Raw genomic sequence first — 17,433 nt, forward strand, 5'->3', positions numbered from 1 at the left:
TGCTTTGTAATTTGACAACTATGAAATAAACATGTCACAAGCCAAAATTGAAAGCGGTCAAATTGACTTGTGACTGTGAAAATAGGAAAAACTAATTTTGAGTAAGTAAAGTGTTTCTCGTCAAAGTAATCCAAATGATTCTTCCAGATGAACACTAAGTATTCTTCTATAAGAGCTCCTATTAAATCAAAATGTATGTATGTATGTAGGTGTTTTGGCCGGCATGTGTATGTGTCCCACTCATGCAAATCCTCCGACCTTCAGCGCCGTGCTCCTCCTCCGGCAGTAAACTAGTCTCACAGATAATGATCTCTCATGTTTACGACGATCCTGTACGCACACCTGAAAACAATTTTTTCGGAAAATTGTACCCAAAAGTACGAAATATTATACAAAATATAAGTTAGTGTTATTTGAGAGGTAGAGGTGTTAAAATCAATCTTACGAGTGATACATTTTAGAATGTTATTTTGACTGATAGAAAAGAACAGGGATTTGAACTTATCTGTAGAGAACATTATTCTCGGGAGCTGTGACTGGCGATCCGCTCGCGTCGTCTGCACATCGTCGATACGTGAGTGAGTCAACTGGGCGCGACAGTTTAGTCACTCACTGAATAGCCGGTGCAGGCTCCGAGCTCGACGGACAGACGGACGGACGGGCAGGCAGGAGGCAGGAGGCGGCAGATTTATAGAGCATCAGCACCGCAGCGCCGATAAGCCAACACCTGTCACCCGAGCGGAACTGCGCGAACTATACAGCCTTCATTCAGCTCACACATTACCCTTATATACTCCGCAATAATACCTATGTATGTAGTCATCAGAAGCGTGAGTGTCTACACTACAGTGTCAGCTTCGCGTCTGACATCGGGTTGTAACTGCGACGGCAGCAGTAAGTGCTTGCCTTACAGTATTTATTTCCAAATGATGGCGCGGTAGCGGGAGTCGTCTAGTTCCAATACAATAATTAACTTTAACCACACTTGTGTTCGAAGAAATTGCAACTAGAAATATAATTTCTATTACCAAATGAAGAAGCAGATTGAAAGCGGTGACATACATTACTCTGTTCCAGATGCCCAATTCATTAAAGAAAGCGTTTTTCATTCAAATGATTAGCATTCATCAGGCAGTGATTGCCGCTCTCAGCAATTCCCCGCAGATGAGTGGCAGGTCCGCACAGCTGATCCCGCACACACACACACACACACAGACAGGCTCGGCGCATCCATCACGTCAGTACCCGCGGGGCTGTGGGGTGACTGCACCCGATGGCGGCGTACAACAGTTTTTATTTTAAAACACGACGATATTCATACGTTTCACGTTATTACATTATCTTGCAAGAATTTCCATTTCATTCACATGCACTTGACGACTGGAAATCACAATTATATTTTTACTAAAAAAACAGAACCGTGAAGCTTTACAACTAGAAGTTATTTATACTATTTAATTTAATTGAAAGTTAATTTTAACAATAAATAACCCAGTGACTACCAGAGGATGGCCATCGCAGAGGTGGTAAGCCCTCGAACAGGTGGTGTGACCACCTGGACGCCTGCAAACCTGACTGGTGGGAACACTAAAAAGGTCGAGAAGTGTGGAGACATAATGGAGGGCCTTAGCCTAGCAGTGGGACAATACAGGCTAAGAAAAATAATTGCCAACGTATGTAGCATATTTTATGTATTGAATGTGTAAAAATGTCAATATTAGATAAACAAAATCTAAACATAAAGAATTATAATTTAAATTCCTTAGCTATTTTCAATGTATTACGAGTGTGCCGACAACAGTGTTGCCAGATGTGCGTGCACGAATTAACAGCCTCCAAAGAACGACCCTGCGTATCATATTTTTCTTTGGAGGCTGTTAATTCGTGCACGCACATCTGGCAACACAGCCTGGCAACACTGACGGAGTGGCCACATTACCGCTAATACAACATCACGATAGCTCTCATCACTACGACGACTCAGCAATTACCATTTGCATAATTTTTTGTTCAACGTCATCCATTACTTACCGTATTCTAATGCTTTGACCTTACAAAGTTGTGGCACCACAAGCTTCTATAGGCCCTCAATATCTCAGCAAATGTGTTTCGTCTCCAGTTAATTTGTCAGTTAAAGTATAAGATTGCTTAGTGCTTGCTGTGAGACGTCGGTGACAATGTGCAAGTAGGTACGCGGGTGTCGGCGGGTCGCTCGGAGCGCCTCGTGTGTATTGTCCGGCAAGTCGCGCTTGTTTGTGCCGGCTCCGGCTACACTGGCCGCCGTGGCCGTTGCTCATCGACCAGCACGAGCTGAGCCGCGTTTTGTAACCTCTTCTTTGTAACGTCTTCCGTCGGAGCGGAACGTTTAGTAACATTGCACTTACATTATTATCATTAGCCGCTATCGCAGACCTCATCTTCAGCTGCTAATCACTGATCTCTTGGAAGTGCAGAGCTTGTTCCCGTTGTAAGAGATTTACAATCGGACCCTATTCTGAGCAGGACATGGTATGAGGACAATCAAGAATCAGAAGAAGTCATCATCACCATCGTCATCGTCATCATCATGATAATCGTCATCGTCATCATGATCGCCGTCATCATCATAAAGAAAAATCGAACAAGTTCAAATACCTCAGAATCTTCTAGAAGTTTAATGCGTTGGCCAGCCGACCTAAAATATACCAAACAATCATACTCATGATCTTCATCATAGTCACCATCGTGATCGTCGTCGTCATCCAGTACTGCCAACTGTACACTGTACTGTATTTGTAAAACCTGTCAATACTTCTAAGTATCTGCTTATTTGACAACAGCAAAGAAAAATAAACTTTTTAAAACAAAACAAGTGTGTTAAAAGTGTTCGTCTGCTATACATGTACACACTTCCTCTGCCATACAACAATGTTCGCTGCTCTGACTCCAACAATAATAATATGTACAAGTTCAAGTGGCTCTCAGTACAAAGCTCACAAACTTGCCATCGCTAAGCAGGGTATAGGATAAAAGGCTAATTACTAGGGGGAAACATTTCGCCCATTCTCCTATTTGCTGAACATTATTGGGTAGTTTCTTTTTTTAAAGTAGTACATGTAACGCCAGCTATCAATCCGGTGAGCGGGAGCAGTGAGCGGCAGTAGATGCGAGAGTTGTTAGTATCCCGCGAGCGACACGCGTGCTCGCAGCGCTCGCTACACAATTAACTAACAACAACTATTCACAATCGCCGCATTGTTCAGCGGCACAAGTTTGCCGGCTTTTTGTGCCCTGAAAATAAAATCTTTTGTGAGAACTTATTTCACAGTGGGTAAAACATTCCGCATCGGAGTTTTTGTTCCTTAGGTCCGCAGCCGGGCGGCTCGGTCCGGCCAGCGACTCTCTGCCGATAAAAAATTCCCTCTCAGACGGACAACATTATGTTTCGATAAAAAGATAATCTGGTGGGTAGCGGGCGCGGGGAGAGGGGCGCGGGGGGGGAAGCGGGATGCCGCATAAATACATCGTTTATTTTTCATACGCAAAAAGCTACAGACGTATTTTTTATCCGCTTAGAGGAAAAATCCGTAAACACGGTAACGTAAGCCGGTGGCAGAACATAAAAGAGCCCAAAGCATATCGACTCCCGCCTTAATCTGCCATAAACAATCGCTACGAACAAAACCTCGCAATAGTAAATTTCACGAAAAGTCATCCGACGGAATAATGGCTGAATTCTCCGATCGTGTCTCCAGTGCGCCGCGAAACCCGACTCTAACTCCGCGGCTCGAGGGTCGAGAGTCGCGTACGGTCGCGCGCGGGCTGGCCGGGTGTCCGCGCGCGTCTGCCACGCCACATGCACTCGTGTGTCGCACACATAGGGGCGGGTTCCGCGTGCGCGCCGCTAGTAAGATGTGACTCGCCGTTTAATCTGGCTCTGTTATTTTTCCGGTAATACATCAAAGTGGCGACTTTCTACGGCAAATTGTATCAAAGTCGCTGATGTATGGAGGTGGCTCCAGTCCCGCGCGCCATGAAGCCGCCTCCACACTCGGTCTGCCCTGTGGCGATGCCTGCTTGTCTACCACTGATGATTTTAACAGATGACTAAGGCCCGGTTTCACTGGTTAATTATATAGTGTCAGTTACTTATTTGATAGTTGATGCATAGGCTGCTTATAATTTCTGACAGATATTACTTTCCCAAACCTGTGTTTATTTGTCAAATAAGTTCCCGATAGGCTATCAGAGACTTTATCAGTGACCGCTGTAACTGGCCATAAATGTATGTGTTTACTGAACTTAATTTGAATCACGTATATCCATGTAGTTTCTGTTCGGAGTTGTGCATCTGTATCGCGTGCACTGTGGCGCCTCGGCCGACAGATTTATACGTACTCAGCGACATTAAGAGGAAATATGCGACACGCGCGAGCCCCGGCGACACAACCACTTGTGATATCAACTATTATAGTAATATCACCGCTACAAACACTTTCAGCTTGTATTTCCAACAATGTCGTCCTACAGCTCATCAATAATTAGTGATCGTGTCGATGAGTGGCGATGTTCGGCGACACTTCGACGTCACCAAGTTGAAGCTAGTGAAGTCAGACTACAGCGCTACTGTGAGCTCGATGTGCCTTCAGTAGGAGGGTACTCTTTACAGCGATGCGGCACGATACAGTGCGATGCAGTGCCATGCGATGCGGTACGGTACGGCACGGTACGATACGGGGCGGTAAACTGAGTGCGAGGAATCCGGTTTCCGTCGTCACGTGAAATGAACACTTCTGTGCACGTGAGAGGTTTTTCCGTTCGCTCGTTAGCGCCAAACGGGATTGTACCGAGTGCACGCTCACATGCGCACACACACACACTAATGAGCTCGTACATGCGGTTACTACAATGGTTTTTTAACAACTAAGTACGTACGACTAATTGAACTTGGAATAGAACAGACAGTTGCACATGATCAGCATTATCATTAGGAACATCCCAGTGGATGATGCTCTCACTCGGTACGATGAGCTCGCATTGCCTGACCTCCTTCCAGTCGTAGAGAGACTTGTCATGAGCTGCGATGCTTGCGTGGCAGTCTCTAAACAAGCCAAAGCAAGCCAAGCCAAGCTACTCACACGACTACTATGCGATGATAGCATACATAATGCAGTACTAGCTTCATTGGTCCACTGAGTCTGTGGCACTGACACTCCTCTCGTACAAGTTAACAATCAAAGGCGGCTCATTTACATTATTGTTCCATCTGAAAGTCAATCGCTTTGTGTTACCTTCCTCCAGACGTACAGCTCTACTTGCTCTCGTTTGATCAGACGACTCTAATCGAGTACTTCTATCGTTTGTGAAGTTACCTATCGGAACACTGAGTTATAACTAAACAAAGGCAAGTATGTTGTCGGTGTCGCTCGGCCACAGCGGTTAGTTCAGTTCTCACGGGCTAAGTGAAAGATGTTTATTTCCTTGCTGATCACTCGGCCTATGCGAGTGTCGAGCGGAAGCGATTGATCGCGCGATACCTGCCCGGTGCGGCACAAAGGTAAATGCCCTTTTTAAGGCGCTTAATGTCTACAAAAACCCACGTGCGTCAGACAAATGACCGACAAGAAAAAATATATTACGAGTTACCTCCATTTGGCGGAGCTGGGTCGCCCCCGCCCGCCGAGCACTCCACGCGCGGCACCGCGCAGTGTGCGGGACTCCTACTCCTCAACTAGCTTTCATTTCAAATATCGAATATTTACTTACGAAAACATAAAATGAATTTTATAGAAAAGAACCCTATTTTTTCGTTTCTGGAAGGCCAGGATATTACAGAGAAAGTTACGGAAAATGTAGTAGAGGGACGTAAGGCGGGCAAGTACTCAGGGTATGACGCGCTTGTGTTGTTCGCAGTGTGGTGAAGTCATGCTGTGACACTTGTCAGTAGGTATATGTGGTTGATGTGAATGCCGCGCACATGATGTCGCACAGTGCACCAAGTCGTGTCACAAACAAATAACCCGTGGTACATCAAATTTAAATCGGCTCCAAACTTCTCTCCCCACCCTCACCCTTGTTTTCAAACAAAACGACGGAGCTGCAAAGAATTCCGCCTCCCTTGCGTCCTCCTGCAAGAAGATTGTCTTCGCATGAAACAATAACACCAATTAACATAAAGTAACTGAGAGTGCTAACTCAGTATGATTGAGACAACAAGTCACTGACATGACACACTACATTTCTGAACTGTCAGATTTACACCTAACTTGATGTCTAAAATTATTCCCTGAGTCGTCACGTAGCTCTACCAATAACATAACATCACTTTTTGGCTTTAAACCTTTTTGGAATACCTACATTCAAATAAAACAAAATTAGGTACCATTACAATTTTGTATAAGAACTCGTTTCTGTGACTGAAAATTATGAAACATTAGGGAGGCATCTTGAAAGTAAACTGCAACTAGACAAGTAAGTAATGTAGTCGTGTTGGAGTGATGGCCGGCTCGTGCGCCGCCGCGCCGTGCGGAGCGGTTCCCAGCGAGTGCTTCATAAATATTTGACGCCACGCGCGTATCGGCGCACCGCGGTCGCCGCCCATGCCGATACTATTGCGTTTTTTATTCGCGACTATTCAGTTTGTTTTACGAATATTTGCAATCTCGTTCCTGCTGTAGAATGGAAAAGTTACACGCGGTAATCCGCGGAACTTTCAGTTTGCCAAGAGTAAACCGAGACAGTATTTAGACTGTGGCACAGCGAGCGATCTGATTGCGCCTACGGTACGTACGTGTATCTCCATTTGCAGTCATCAATCAGCAATCGATGTGAGAGTAGTTCGATTTAAAGAAGCGCTTCCCGGGAGCGCGGCGCCGGCGGTGAGGAGGCGGGGCAGGGGCACGTGTCATATTTGTCAACGTCTCGCGAACATTGGCCGCCCATTTGTTACTGTTTTTTACGGAAAGCGATGTTTTCCTGTGGCAGTTCAGTACCTGCACAGACTGGCCACACGTGACAATAATTATACGTAGTGGTCACTGGTGTTGGTATCTGACTCCTCAGCTAGTAGGATCTTCGCGCCAGCACAGGTGCCTGTAGTATCCACAGGTTGGACTAATTCAATGAAGTATGTAAGTCATGTACATCTTACTGACAGTAATGACTTACATACTCGTATGTACAAGGCATCATAGGCTTCTGTGAACATCTAAGTTACGAGAGTGAAAACACGACGAACTGTGGGTGCCATCAGCAACAGCATCATGAGTAGTAGTGACAACGGATCCTGCTGCATATCTCTAAACTTGTAATTTCTATGCTGATAACACTTAATATTTATTTAATGAGACATCAAAGCCGATCAATTAGTATCTGGTTTACACATTAGAGGCAAACTATATAAATGACTGCCGTAATTATAAGTTTTCATTGTTTTAAGAGAATTGCTTGAACACTATGCGGCTATTGGTGAGTATTTATTTACATAATATTAAACATTTTTGAACTGAATTACTGTAAAACTAAATTGTGGTGATATCGCGGCAGGTAATCGTGTCACTGGCGGTGCTGGCGAGCGTCAGCGCGCACCCGCACTCCGGCGAGGCCCGCGTGCACTGGCCGACAGACCAACCCGGCGATGTCGGCTACACTCACCCCGCAAGACACCATCCCTCCGCTCACGACCAACACAAACATTCACGCGGCGACGATGACGACAGTCACTCAGTTCACGATAATGACGAGAGCCATTCAGGCGGCCACAGCGACGACAGCCGGTCAGACGATAACCACGATAAGCAATATGGTGGCGATAACGACGACCACCACTCAGGTGCCGATAACGATGACAATTTGTCCGACCATAACATTGATGAAGATCAATCAGAAGATAATAATGACAGACCCCGAGGTGATTCTAACGGTCCTCAAGGAGACATTGAAGGTCCTCGAAATTATATTCACGATCCTCGACATGGTATCGGCAGGCCAACAGGTCATGATGGCGAACCCCGACGTGATGTAAGAGGACCCAGAAGAGACATCTACGGACATGGAGGTAATATCGACGGACCCCAAAATGACGTTGACGGACCCCAAAATGATATCGAAGGACCCCAAAATGATGTCGAAGGACCTCAAAATGATGTCGACGGACCCCAAAATGATGTCGAAGGACCTCAAAATGATGTCGAAGGACCCCAAAATGATGTCGAAGGACCTCAAAATGATGTCGACGGAAGCGAAAATGAAGGTGTGAATGATGACAATGGTGAGAATCAATCCGAGAATGATGATAATGGTAGCCATGGTTACGACGCGCATCCCTGAGACTACCGCAAGGGCCTCTCCGTTCGTCTCGATTTGTATTTACTTCTTCAGTCAATATTTGTATGTTTTTGATAAATAAAAATTGATTACATAACAAAGTCATATTTATGTTATTAGTTTAATCCATTTTGGATCAACTCTCACTGTCGGGCCGTTTAGTAGATAAACATGATTATGAAACCACTGAAAAAACTGGTCATGTCAAAGGTTCCTGCCAAGGTTTGCAAGGGCATACATTTGCTGAGCACTCGCACCACGAACTGTAGGCGCACTTAGCTCGATATACACTTGCATCCCACGCACATCCACTGACTGAGACACTTTCACGTTCCTTGCTTTATTGCAGGGCTCATCTACAATATCACAGGAACTTCTTAGACATTTTACATAAGCTCAGTCATTATTAATGCACTATGAGAATTTTGTCACTTCAGATATATTTAGCACACAGAGTTAAGTAACTCCACTATAAATATTTATGTACCTAAGAGGGTATAATTAATTGTGATTGCTGTTAGGGTTTTTTGCAGTAGCAACACTGCACCGCTTGTGACAAATAATTAAATAAAAACTAAATAATTGTAGAGCGTAGCTCCACCGAGCGTCACCGAGCGCCGAGCCCCGCGCCGCCGCTTCCTTTTATTCATTACGTGGAACAATGGAAACGTTCTCAGCCTTATCTCGTCCAATAAGATTTCTACAAAAAAGACTCTTCAAAAAGAAGTGGCGGAGGCCGATAATTACATCCCGTGGGAGCAGCCCGCGCCCGGGCGCTGGCGTGGCGCTCGCGTGGCGTTGGCGTGGCGCTGGCGTGACGCGGCACTAAGCTCATTATATTGCGCAACACCCGCGATGCACCGGCGGTGCAGTGTGCGCACTTCCCACACAGCCCGCACGGTAAGGGTCGGCGCACACGAGCCGCCGCGCTGAGTTTTTCAGTTTGCGTATTCAATTTAGCGTCGTCCGGCTTCGTTAGTTAGTCTGTTTGGCGTCGCGTAACTCGGTAAATGGCATCTTGTTTAGCTCCCCGTGGATTTGAATAATAAAACTTTTTGACTGGGTGAAAAGAAAACTCCGCGGCGCCATATTTGCTGAATAAATGAATTGATTCAATGAACCTGACAAAACAGCATGATAATGGATGCGAGCAACGCTCACTCTAGTCTGTAATCCTGAAAGGAAAGGTAAGAGGGTATTCTATCGGTAACATAGTTGTTCTCGTTCTGGTGACTCTCCACTACTTAGGTTAGTCTCCGCCATGACTCCGCCCAGGTCGAGATAAACTAACAAGACTAGCAATGCTCGTCCACTCATGGATGTTCCGTAGCCAATATCTCTTACTCTAAAATTTGCCACCATTATCATTAGTTGCTACATTTGGTATTTATCGTTTCTCACTACATGACTAAGATAGGCAACTTTAATGTGTGATGATTTTCTGCCACATTTCCGGGCATGGCCGGCGCGTTGGAATACCTTTACTAATTTATACAGGATTACTTGTAAGGAGACTGCATCCTTTCATGAGGTGATAGTTTATGTCAATACGGAAAATTTGACCATGGTATACACTGGTCAAAAGTTAACCCTTTTCAAGATAATGCTATCACCTCATGAAAGGATGCGGTCTACTTACAAGTAACCCTGTATATTTGTACACAGACTTATATTAAAACATCTACAAGTGAGTTATACATACGTTTAATTGATTTATAACATACAAAGTATAGAGTATCGAGTGGTACGCACCCACATTATGTATATCGAATCGATTCACCATCCTACACAATTCAAACTGTGGTCTGTTTGTCTGTCTGCCGGCTTGCACACTCAAAATACTGAACTAAAGTCCCGACAGAGGCTATTTGTCTGTGCAAGCAATTCCTTCAGAAATGCTACGAACAGCAACATGTTATAGACACGGACTAGTAAAGGCCCGTGCTTATAGGATATCTACGTGTAAGTGTAAAATGCCTCCCTAGCTAAGAAATATGTAAGTTGATATAGACAAGGTGTTGACGACAGTGTGGCTAATACGTCTGTAGCAGGACGTGTAGTAGTGCAGCGGGGGTGCTGAGGGGCGGCGGGCAGGGGGTTGCGCGACACCCGCGCCACATATGCAACGAGCCTGAAGCCTGATTGAGCTCAAACACGATCCCCCCCCCTCGCCTCGTGCACTCTCGCCCGCATCGCGCCGGCCACGCGCTCTCTGAGATCCCTCGCGATGCCGATGATTGCCGGAACTTTGCTGCATCTACGAACCGCTCGTTGCTGATGACACAACACAATACCACACACTGATTAACGTCAGTTTCAGTTCACACATTAGGAGATCGCACTCTCTCCGACTTGTGAAGACGATGCTGAGGGCACCGAGGCGGAGGCTAGTGGCGGCGATTACTGGTGACGAGATAAAACCTGCAAAGTCCACCAATGATTCAAGTTTTACAATTAAAAGTTGACGAGTGACGCGGAGCGAGCGCGCGCGGACGCGGCATCCTCACCTCGCCCTACTATCTGAGCTCTACTGTATCATTTACTAATCAATACTAAATTATATAGAACATAAATTCTTTCGACAAGCATAGATGATTTTCTAGATGCATTTATTTGTTGGGAAGCAGAAGACGCGGGGTGTTAGGTGCTCTTTAGATGCTGCAGCGTGGCTGTGGAGATGGCGTGGCAGTGGAGTTTGCGCGGTTCGCACACTTTGAAACACTTCGGTAAGCGTCGTTGATTAAAAAACTTCATCAACGCATCTCTTTTTAGTTTTCCACGGTGAGCGCCTTCTTCCTGTTAAACTTTGCTAATAAAAACTTGTTCCGAGTGTTGTGTGTCAGCCGCACGCGCGTGCGAGCGCTGTGTGAGTGCCGCACGCGTCCTGTCGGGTGCTCTAACACAGTCGAACATAACATTCGAGCATGTTATATGTAGTTCAGCATGGAGGCAATCACAGAAAAGGAATTCGCAAAACATTGAACCATTTAAAGAATAATTAAGTAAGATATACTTTCTCTCAGTAAGATACTCTTTCATTTCTGGCGGCTAAAGGATCTACAGTTCGATGAAGGACCGTCCGCGTTGGGAAACATTTGAAATAAATTAGAGTGAGTTTCGTCATTATTGTGATCCCGCAGGATCCGCATCAAATCCACGGGAATGGTACGTGGCGAGTACTCACTCGCACGCGCTTGAGCACGACGCACTCGCACTCGCACTGGTCGCGTGCTCGACTCGGACTATTACATTATTATGAAATGTTCGTCCGTCGAGTTATTATGCTAATGCGACTGGATAGTGAACAGAAGTCCCGCCGAGCCCTTTTGTGAACGGAACAAATTGTTTTATATTCCGTGGAAATTGGCGTCGAGAAGGCTCTTGCTCGGCAGGGGAGGGTCACCCCCCCCCGTCCCTCCCCCGGCTCCGTGGCGGCGGATACTGACTGTGAACTCACTGATGACAGTTTTATGAACTCGACATTTACATTTAAATTGAAAGTTAGGTTTTGGATGAACTAAGACTAAAAAACCTTTATTCTACATAATACATGCAGCACGTGCAGGCACGGTCCCAGCCTGAGATTCCGATTGGTGGTGTTAGGGGGGCAGGGGGAGTCTTATAAATGTTCCATACTAATCACATGCAGATGAGTAGGAACCAGTCTTCTACAAGACCTACGCGACTAAGCGACCTGCCATATTGAAAAAATGATATTAAAACACTCGCATTGACACTCCCTCACACGACTATGAAGGTTTTGTTAGCACAAAAGACGTTTGTGCAGGCAACAACAAGCCATTTCGGGACACATTTCATTCAAAACGCAGTAATCACAATATGACCTTGAGGCAAAGTTTACCTGCCCTGTACACACCGGGTGGGTGGGCGGGGGATTTTTTGACGTTTCGTAAAAGATATCGAAACAAAAGTAGTGTCAAAAGAAGCGTCTCAGCGAGGGCTATCCAATAGTATATAATTATAAGTAAGTTTAGACTAAAATTTAAAAGTTATGGTCGAAAAACTGTTTTTTTTTTAATCAAGTAATAATGTAAAAAAACTTTTAATGAAACACCTGCAGTAGTCTTACCTTCTTAGCAAACACAACATCTAGAACCAGGTCTTCTGAACTCTACGCCGCTGAAGCCAAAACTCATGAATTCTCAATATATTTTCTGTAATCGAACAATCTGTAACCTATCTCTGTCCAACAAAAATTTTCAGAAACCTAACTTTGTACAACCTATCTTTGTAACGGGTGATTTTTTAAGAGGTATAGGATTTCAAAATATTTGAAAAAATTGATGAAATCTTTATTGGAATCGATAGAACGGTCAATATAATTTAATGTTTGAAGGCGATTTCATGCAAATGCTGGCCGCGGCTCCGGTTTAGATGGCCCATTCGCAAGGCCTAATTTCGGCACTCTCTCTAACATATCAGCCGGTATATTACGAATAAATGCTTCAATATTGGCTCCCAGTGCGTCAATCGTTGCTGACTCCACAAGAAATAGTCCAAAGGCATTAGATCACACGATCTAGGCGGCCAATTGACGAGCCCAAAACGTGAGATAAACTGTTCAGCGAAGCCTGCTCTCAATTAGGCCATTGTTTCGCATGCCGTGTGGCATGTGGCACCGTCTTGTTGATACCACATGTCAGGCATGTCCAATTCTTCCATTTTGGGCAAAAAAAAATCGCCAATCATCACACGGTAACGCTTGCCATTCACAGTAACGTTTCGGCCATTGTCGTCTTTGATAGTAAAATTCTATAATTTGCAAGCGTTGTTCGTTCATAAGTTGATTCATGGTTAAATTATAGACCATACTGAACAAGTTTGACAATGACACAAGACACGATTCACGCATGATCTGCCATGTTTTTGGCAGATCACGCGTTGCCAAAAAGATACCAGCAAAAAAATCACCCGTTACAACCTAACTTTGTACAACGTAACATAGAACAACCAATCTTTGCACAACCTAACTTAGAACAACCAATCTTTGTACAACCTAACTTAGAACAACCTATCTTTGTACAACCTAACTTTGTACAACGTAACTTAGAACAACCTATCTTTGTACAACCTAACTTTGTACAACGTAACATAGAACAACCTAACTTTGTACAACGTAACTTAGAACAACCTATCTTCGTACAACCTAACTTAGAACAACCAATCTTTGTACAACCTAACTTAGAACAACCAATCTTTGTACAACCTATCTTTGCACAACCTAACTTTGTACAACCTAACTTAGAACAACCAATCTTTGTACAACCTAACTTAGAACAACCTATCTTTGTACAACCTATCTTTGTACAACCTATCTTTGTAAAACCTAATTTTTTACAACCTAACTTTGTGAAAACTAATTTTGTACAACCTAACTTTGTATAACCTATCTTCGTACAACCTAACTTAGAACAACCTATCTTTGTACAACCTAACTTTGTGAAACCTAATTTTGTACAACCTAACTTTGTACAACCTAACTTACTGCATCTTAACTTTGTGCAAGGTCAAAGTCAAACTTGTACCATATGTACTTCCTTAAGTACCCCTTTTATGAACTTCTAAAATGTAATCTCTTAGCTTCTCAAATCCATATTATTCTGTACTCTCCTCAAATACTTCTTATATGTACTGCTTCTGCCATATGTGTGTGTCCTACACTGGGAGGAGTTGTGTCCTACGTTTTGAGAGGTTTTACGAATTGAGAGAAAGGTCACCATCATCAGATCATCATTGCTCAGGGTTAGGTTAGGTTTGCTCAGGGTTAGGTTAGGTTTGCTCAGGGTTAGGTTAGGTTTGCTCAGGGTTAGGTTAGGTTTGCTCAGGGTTAGGTTAGGTTTGCTCAGGGTTAGGTTAGGTTTGCTCAGGGGTTGGGTTAGGGTTGCTCAGGGTTGGGTTAGGTTGGTTGGGTTGGTTGGGTTGGGTTGGGTTGGGTTGGGTTGGGTTAGGTGGGATTGGGTTGGTTAGGTTGAGTTAGGTTAGGTTAGGTTGGGTTGGGTTAGGTTAGGTGGGATGGGTTAGGTTAGGTTAGGTTGGGATTGGGTTGGGATTAGGTTAGGTTGGGATTCAGGTTAGGTTGGGTTGGGTTGGGTTAGGTTGGGATTGGGTTGGGTTGGGTTCAGGTTAGGTTAGGTTGGGATTGGTTAGGTTAGGATTGGGTTGGGTTAGGTTGGTTAGGTTAGGTTAGGTTGGGATTAGGTTAGGTTAGGTTAGGTTAGTTAGGTTAGGTTAGGTTGGGATTGGGTTAGGTTGGGTTGGGTTGGGTTAGGTTAGGTTGGTTAGGTTAGGTTAGGTTGGGTTGGGATTTAGGTTGGTTAGGTTAGGATTAGGTTAGGTTAGGTTAGGTTGGGTTAGGTTAGGTTAGGTTGGGTTAGGTTAGGTTAGGTTAGGTTAGGTTAGGTTAGGTTAGGTTAGGTTAGGTTAGGTTAGGTTAGGTTAGGTTAGGTTAGGTTAGGTTAGGTTAGGTTAGGTTAGGTTAGGTTAGGTTAGGTTAGGTTAGGTTTTAAAATGCACCCGCCATCTTGGGTACTGCCGTGTACCTCTGACGTTATCAGAGACTTTTATATCCTATCTGGTTCTGTGCTTCATGGCATTTTGTTATGAAGAGAAACGCCTCAACTCAGTCTGACGCGTTTCTCGCCACTACAATTGCAGATTTGTTCTGCATAGGCTATGAAGTGCTCTCTCGTCTTTTGTCTGCGACGAGCCCATAGCTTCGCCGAGTGTCACGTTTTATCAATCATTTGAGCGAGGTTGAATCTTTTAGTTTCAAACATTGGACACTGGAACAGTATGTGCTGGACAGTTTCCTCAGCCGCAGGGTCGCAGACACATGAGGCTCTCCCGACACCTGAAGCGGTACAGGTATTGGGAGAACCCCGTGGCCCGTAAAGATGTTAGTTAAAATTCCCCGCGGCTGTATTTTCCGCACCAAGCGATATGCCTCCCTCGCGTCCGGGAAGAACACTCTCGTGACGGAGGCCGTCTCGCCGTTTTGTATCTTTGGTTCCATTCGTCAAGAGAGTCTCCACGAAGTTCACTCCTGACGAATGAGACCGAGCACCGGTCATAGTCAGGCTGCCTCCGGCTCGAGAGTGCTGCTTCTTTGCTAGCTCGTCGGCGCGCTCGTTGCCATCGATGCCGGCGTGGGCCTTGATCCAGAACAAGGTCACAGCTTTGCCAGGGTCAAGGCCACGCTGAGGTTTCGGCGCGCTCGATTGCGAGGGAGTGCATAGACCCGGATTGGTTACAGTCTGCAAGGCCGCCCGCGAGTCACTATAAATGCCGCAGCTCTCCGCTCCGCTGTTCAGGGCTTCGCTAGTGGCCCTGCATATGGCCAGAAGTTCAGCCTGGTAGACTGTGCAGTACGCTGGCAGGCTCAGTTTTCGGCTCCGCAGTTCGGTCTGGTTGTCCCATATGGACAACGCAGCACCGACTTTGCCCTGGAACTTGCTGCCGTCTGTGAAAATTCTGAGCGACTGCACGTTGTGTTGGTCTACCAGGCTTCGGTCATCTAGACACCTGAAGTTCAGGTCCATACGCAAGGCGGGGTGTGGTAGCTCTGCAAATCCAACCACCCGCTCAACCTCCCGGTCTCCCAGCACTAGCCGGGTTGACCCTTTGCGAGCCTCATATAGGCCGGCTGCTTCCTTGACGCGTAGGTCCAAGGTAGTAACCCGGCGAGTAGTAGGCCGAGTTTAGGAGACGGTGCGGTAGGATTTGCAGATCTTCTGTGCGAATCCCCGCTGGACGGTGTTTAGGAGCTTGCGGACACAAATTTTTTGAGCGGCGGGCGACCATGCGGCCGCAGCATAAAGGATGACGGGCTCCACTGCTGCCGTGTAAATTGCGCGGATGACGTCGGGGTGCAGTCCCCAGCTTATTTTTGCTGCTCGTTGGAGTTGCTTCGCGATATTTAGGGCCTTCCTACAGACGTTGGCGACGTGGGTGTTAAAGGTCAGCTTATCGTCTATAGTCAGGCCCAAGATCTTTATTTCGCGAGACATGCCAATGTCGACCCCGCCCATGCGCAGAAGTGGGGTGTCATGCTTCAGCTTGTTCGTCAGCAGCATTGCGCAAGTCTTGTGTGGCGCGACTTGAGTTTGTTCCTGATGCCCCACCCCGAACAAATTCGAGGGCGGCATTGGCATGTCGCTGCACCTCCAGCGCAGTATCCCCGGCAAACAGCAGAACCACGTCATCGGCAAACGCCTGGCACACAACCCCGCGGTCATGTAAGTTCTTGAGGAGGGGATCTAGGAGGACGTTCCATAGTATCGGCCCGCTGATCGAGCCTTGGACGCAACCCTTTTGTGTGTTTCTACAATGTTCGACTCCGGCATACCTTAGTCGCACACATCTGTCGCCAAGGTAGCTGTCGAGTAGCCGCCTAATGTTGACCGGACACTTTTCCTCCGCCAGTCGGACCTTTATGGCTGGCCACCAGGCGCTGTCGAAGGCGCCCTCTATATCCAGCGAGACAATGGTGACCAACTTTTTGTTCTTGATTTCAACCTTTATTTGGTTCACTAGATTATAGAGGGCGTCCTCGGTGCTCCTCTGGGGCATGAAGCCGTACTGGCGGGTACTCAGCCTCGGTACTAGGTGCCACTGGAGCCTCGTGACAACCATCTTCTCCAGGACCTTTCCTAACACGGGCAGGAGCCCGATCGGCCTATACGATTTGGCGTTTGTGTAGTTGTCCTTGCCCAGCTTCCTCAGTACCACAACTGTGGCTTCTTTCCACTTCTTGGGGAAGTGGCCCAGACTGAGGCATTTGTTGGCCAGGGCAAGGAACGCCTCGGGGTCCTGGAGAATTGCCTGGCGACAGATGTCCGCGGTGAGACCGTCCGCGCCTGGCGCCTTTTTGGGGTTAAAGGAGGACACTGCTGTTATGAGCTCATGCGGAGTAAAAGGCGGGTCATGTTCTTCATCATGATCCGGGTCGTTTACCCGCATGGCTAAACGTCGGATGTCCTTTTGTTCTTCAGTGTCCTCTTCTTCCAGGTCCTGCGGATAAAGGTCTCAGCCAGGTGCGATGCGGATTCTGCCGGAGTCAGATATACACCACTTCTAATTAGGGTTGCGTCTTCGTGCCGTGTTGCGGTA

At 46.1% G+C, this 17,433-nt stretch overlaps 1 protein-coding gene across 1 annotated transcript; it reads left to right on the forward strand.

Annotated features, from left to right (window-relative positions):
* Window positions 1-7,335: 7,335 nt before the first annotated feature.
* LOC110379326 (uncharacterized protein DDB_G0290685) lies at window positions 7,336-8,405 on the forward strand. The gene is made up of 2 exons (XM_021338960.3): window positions 7,336-7,446; window positions 7,525-8,405. The coding sequence occupies exons 1-2, from the start codon at window positions 7,435-7,437 to the stop codon at window positions 8,305-8,307; spliced, it is 795 nt and encodes a 264-aa protein (XP_021194635.3). The 5' UTR covers window positions 7,336-7,434; the 3' UTR covers window positions 8,308-8,405.
* Window positions 8,406-17,433: the final 9,028 nt, after the last annotated feature.

Source organism: Helicoverpa armigera, chromosome 26 (genome assembly GCF_030705265.1).
Source record: "Helicoverpa armigera isolate CAAS_96S chromosome 26, ASM3070526v1, whole genome shotgun sequence".
Lineage (NCBI taxonomy): Eukaryota > Metazoa > Arthropoda > Insecta > Lepidoptera > Noctuidae > Helicoverpa > Helicoverpa armigera.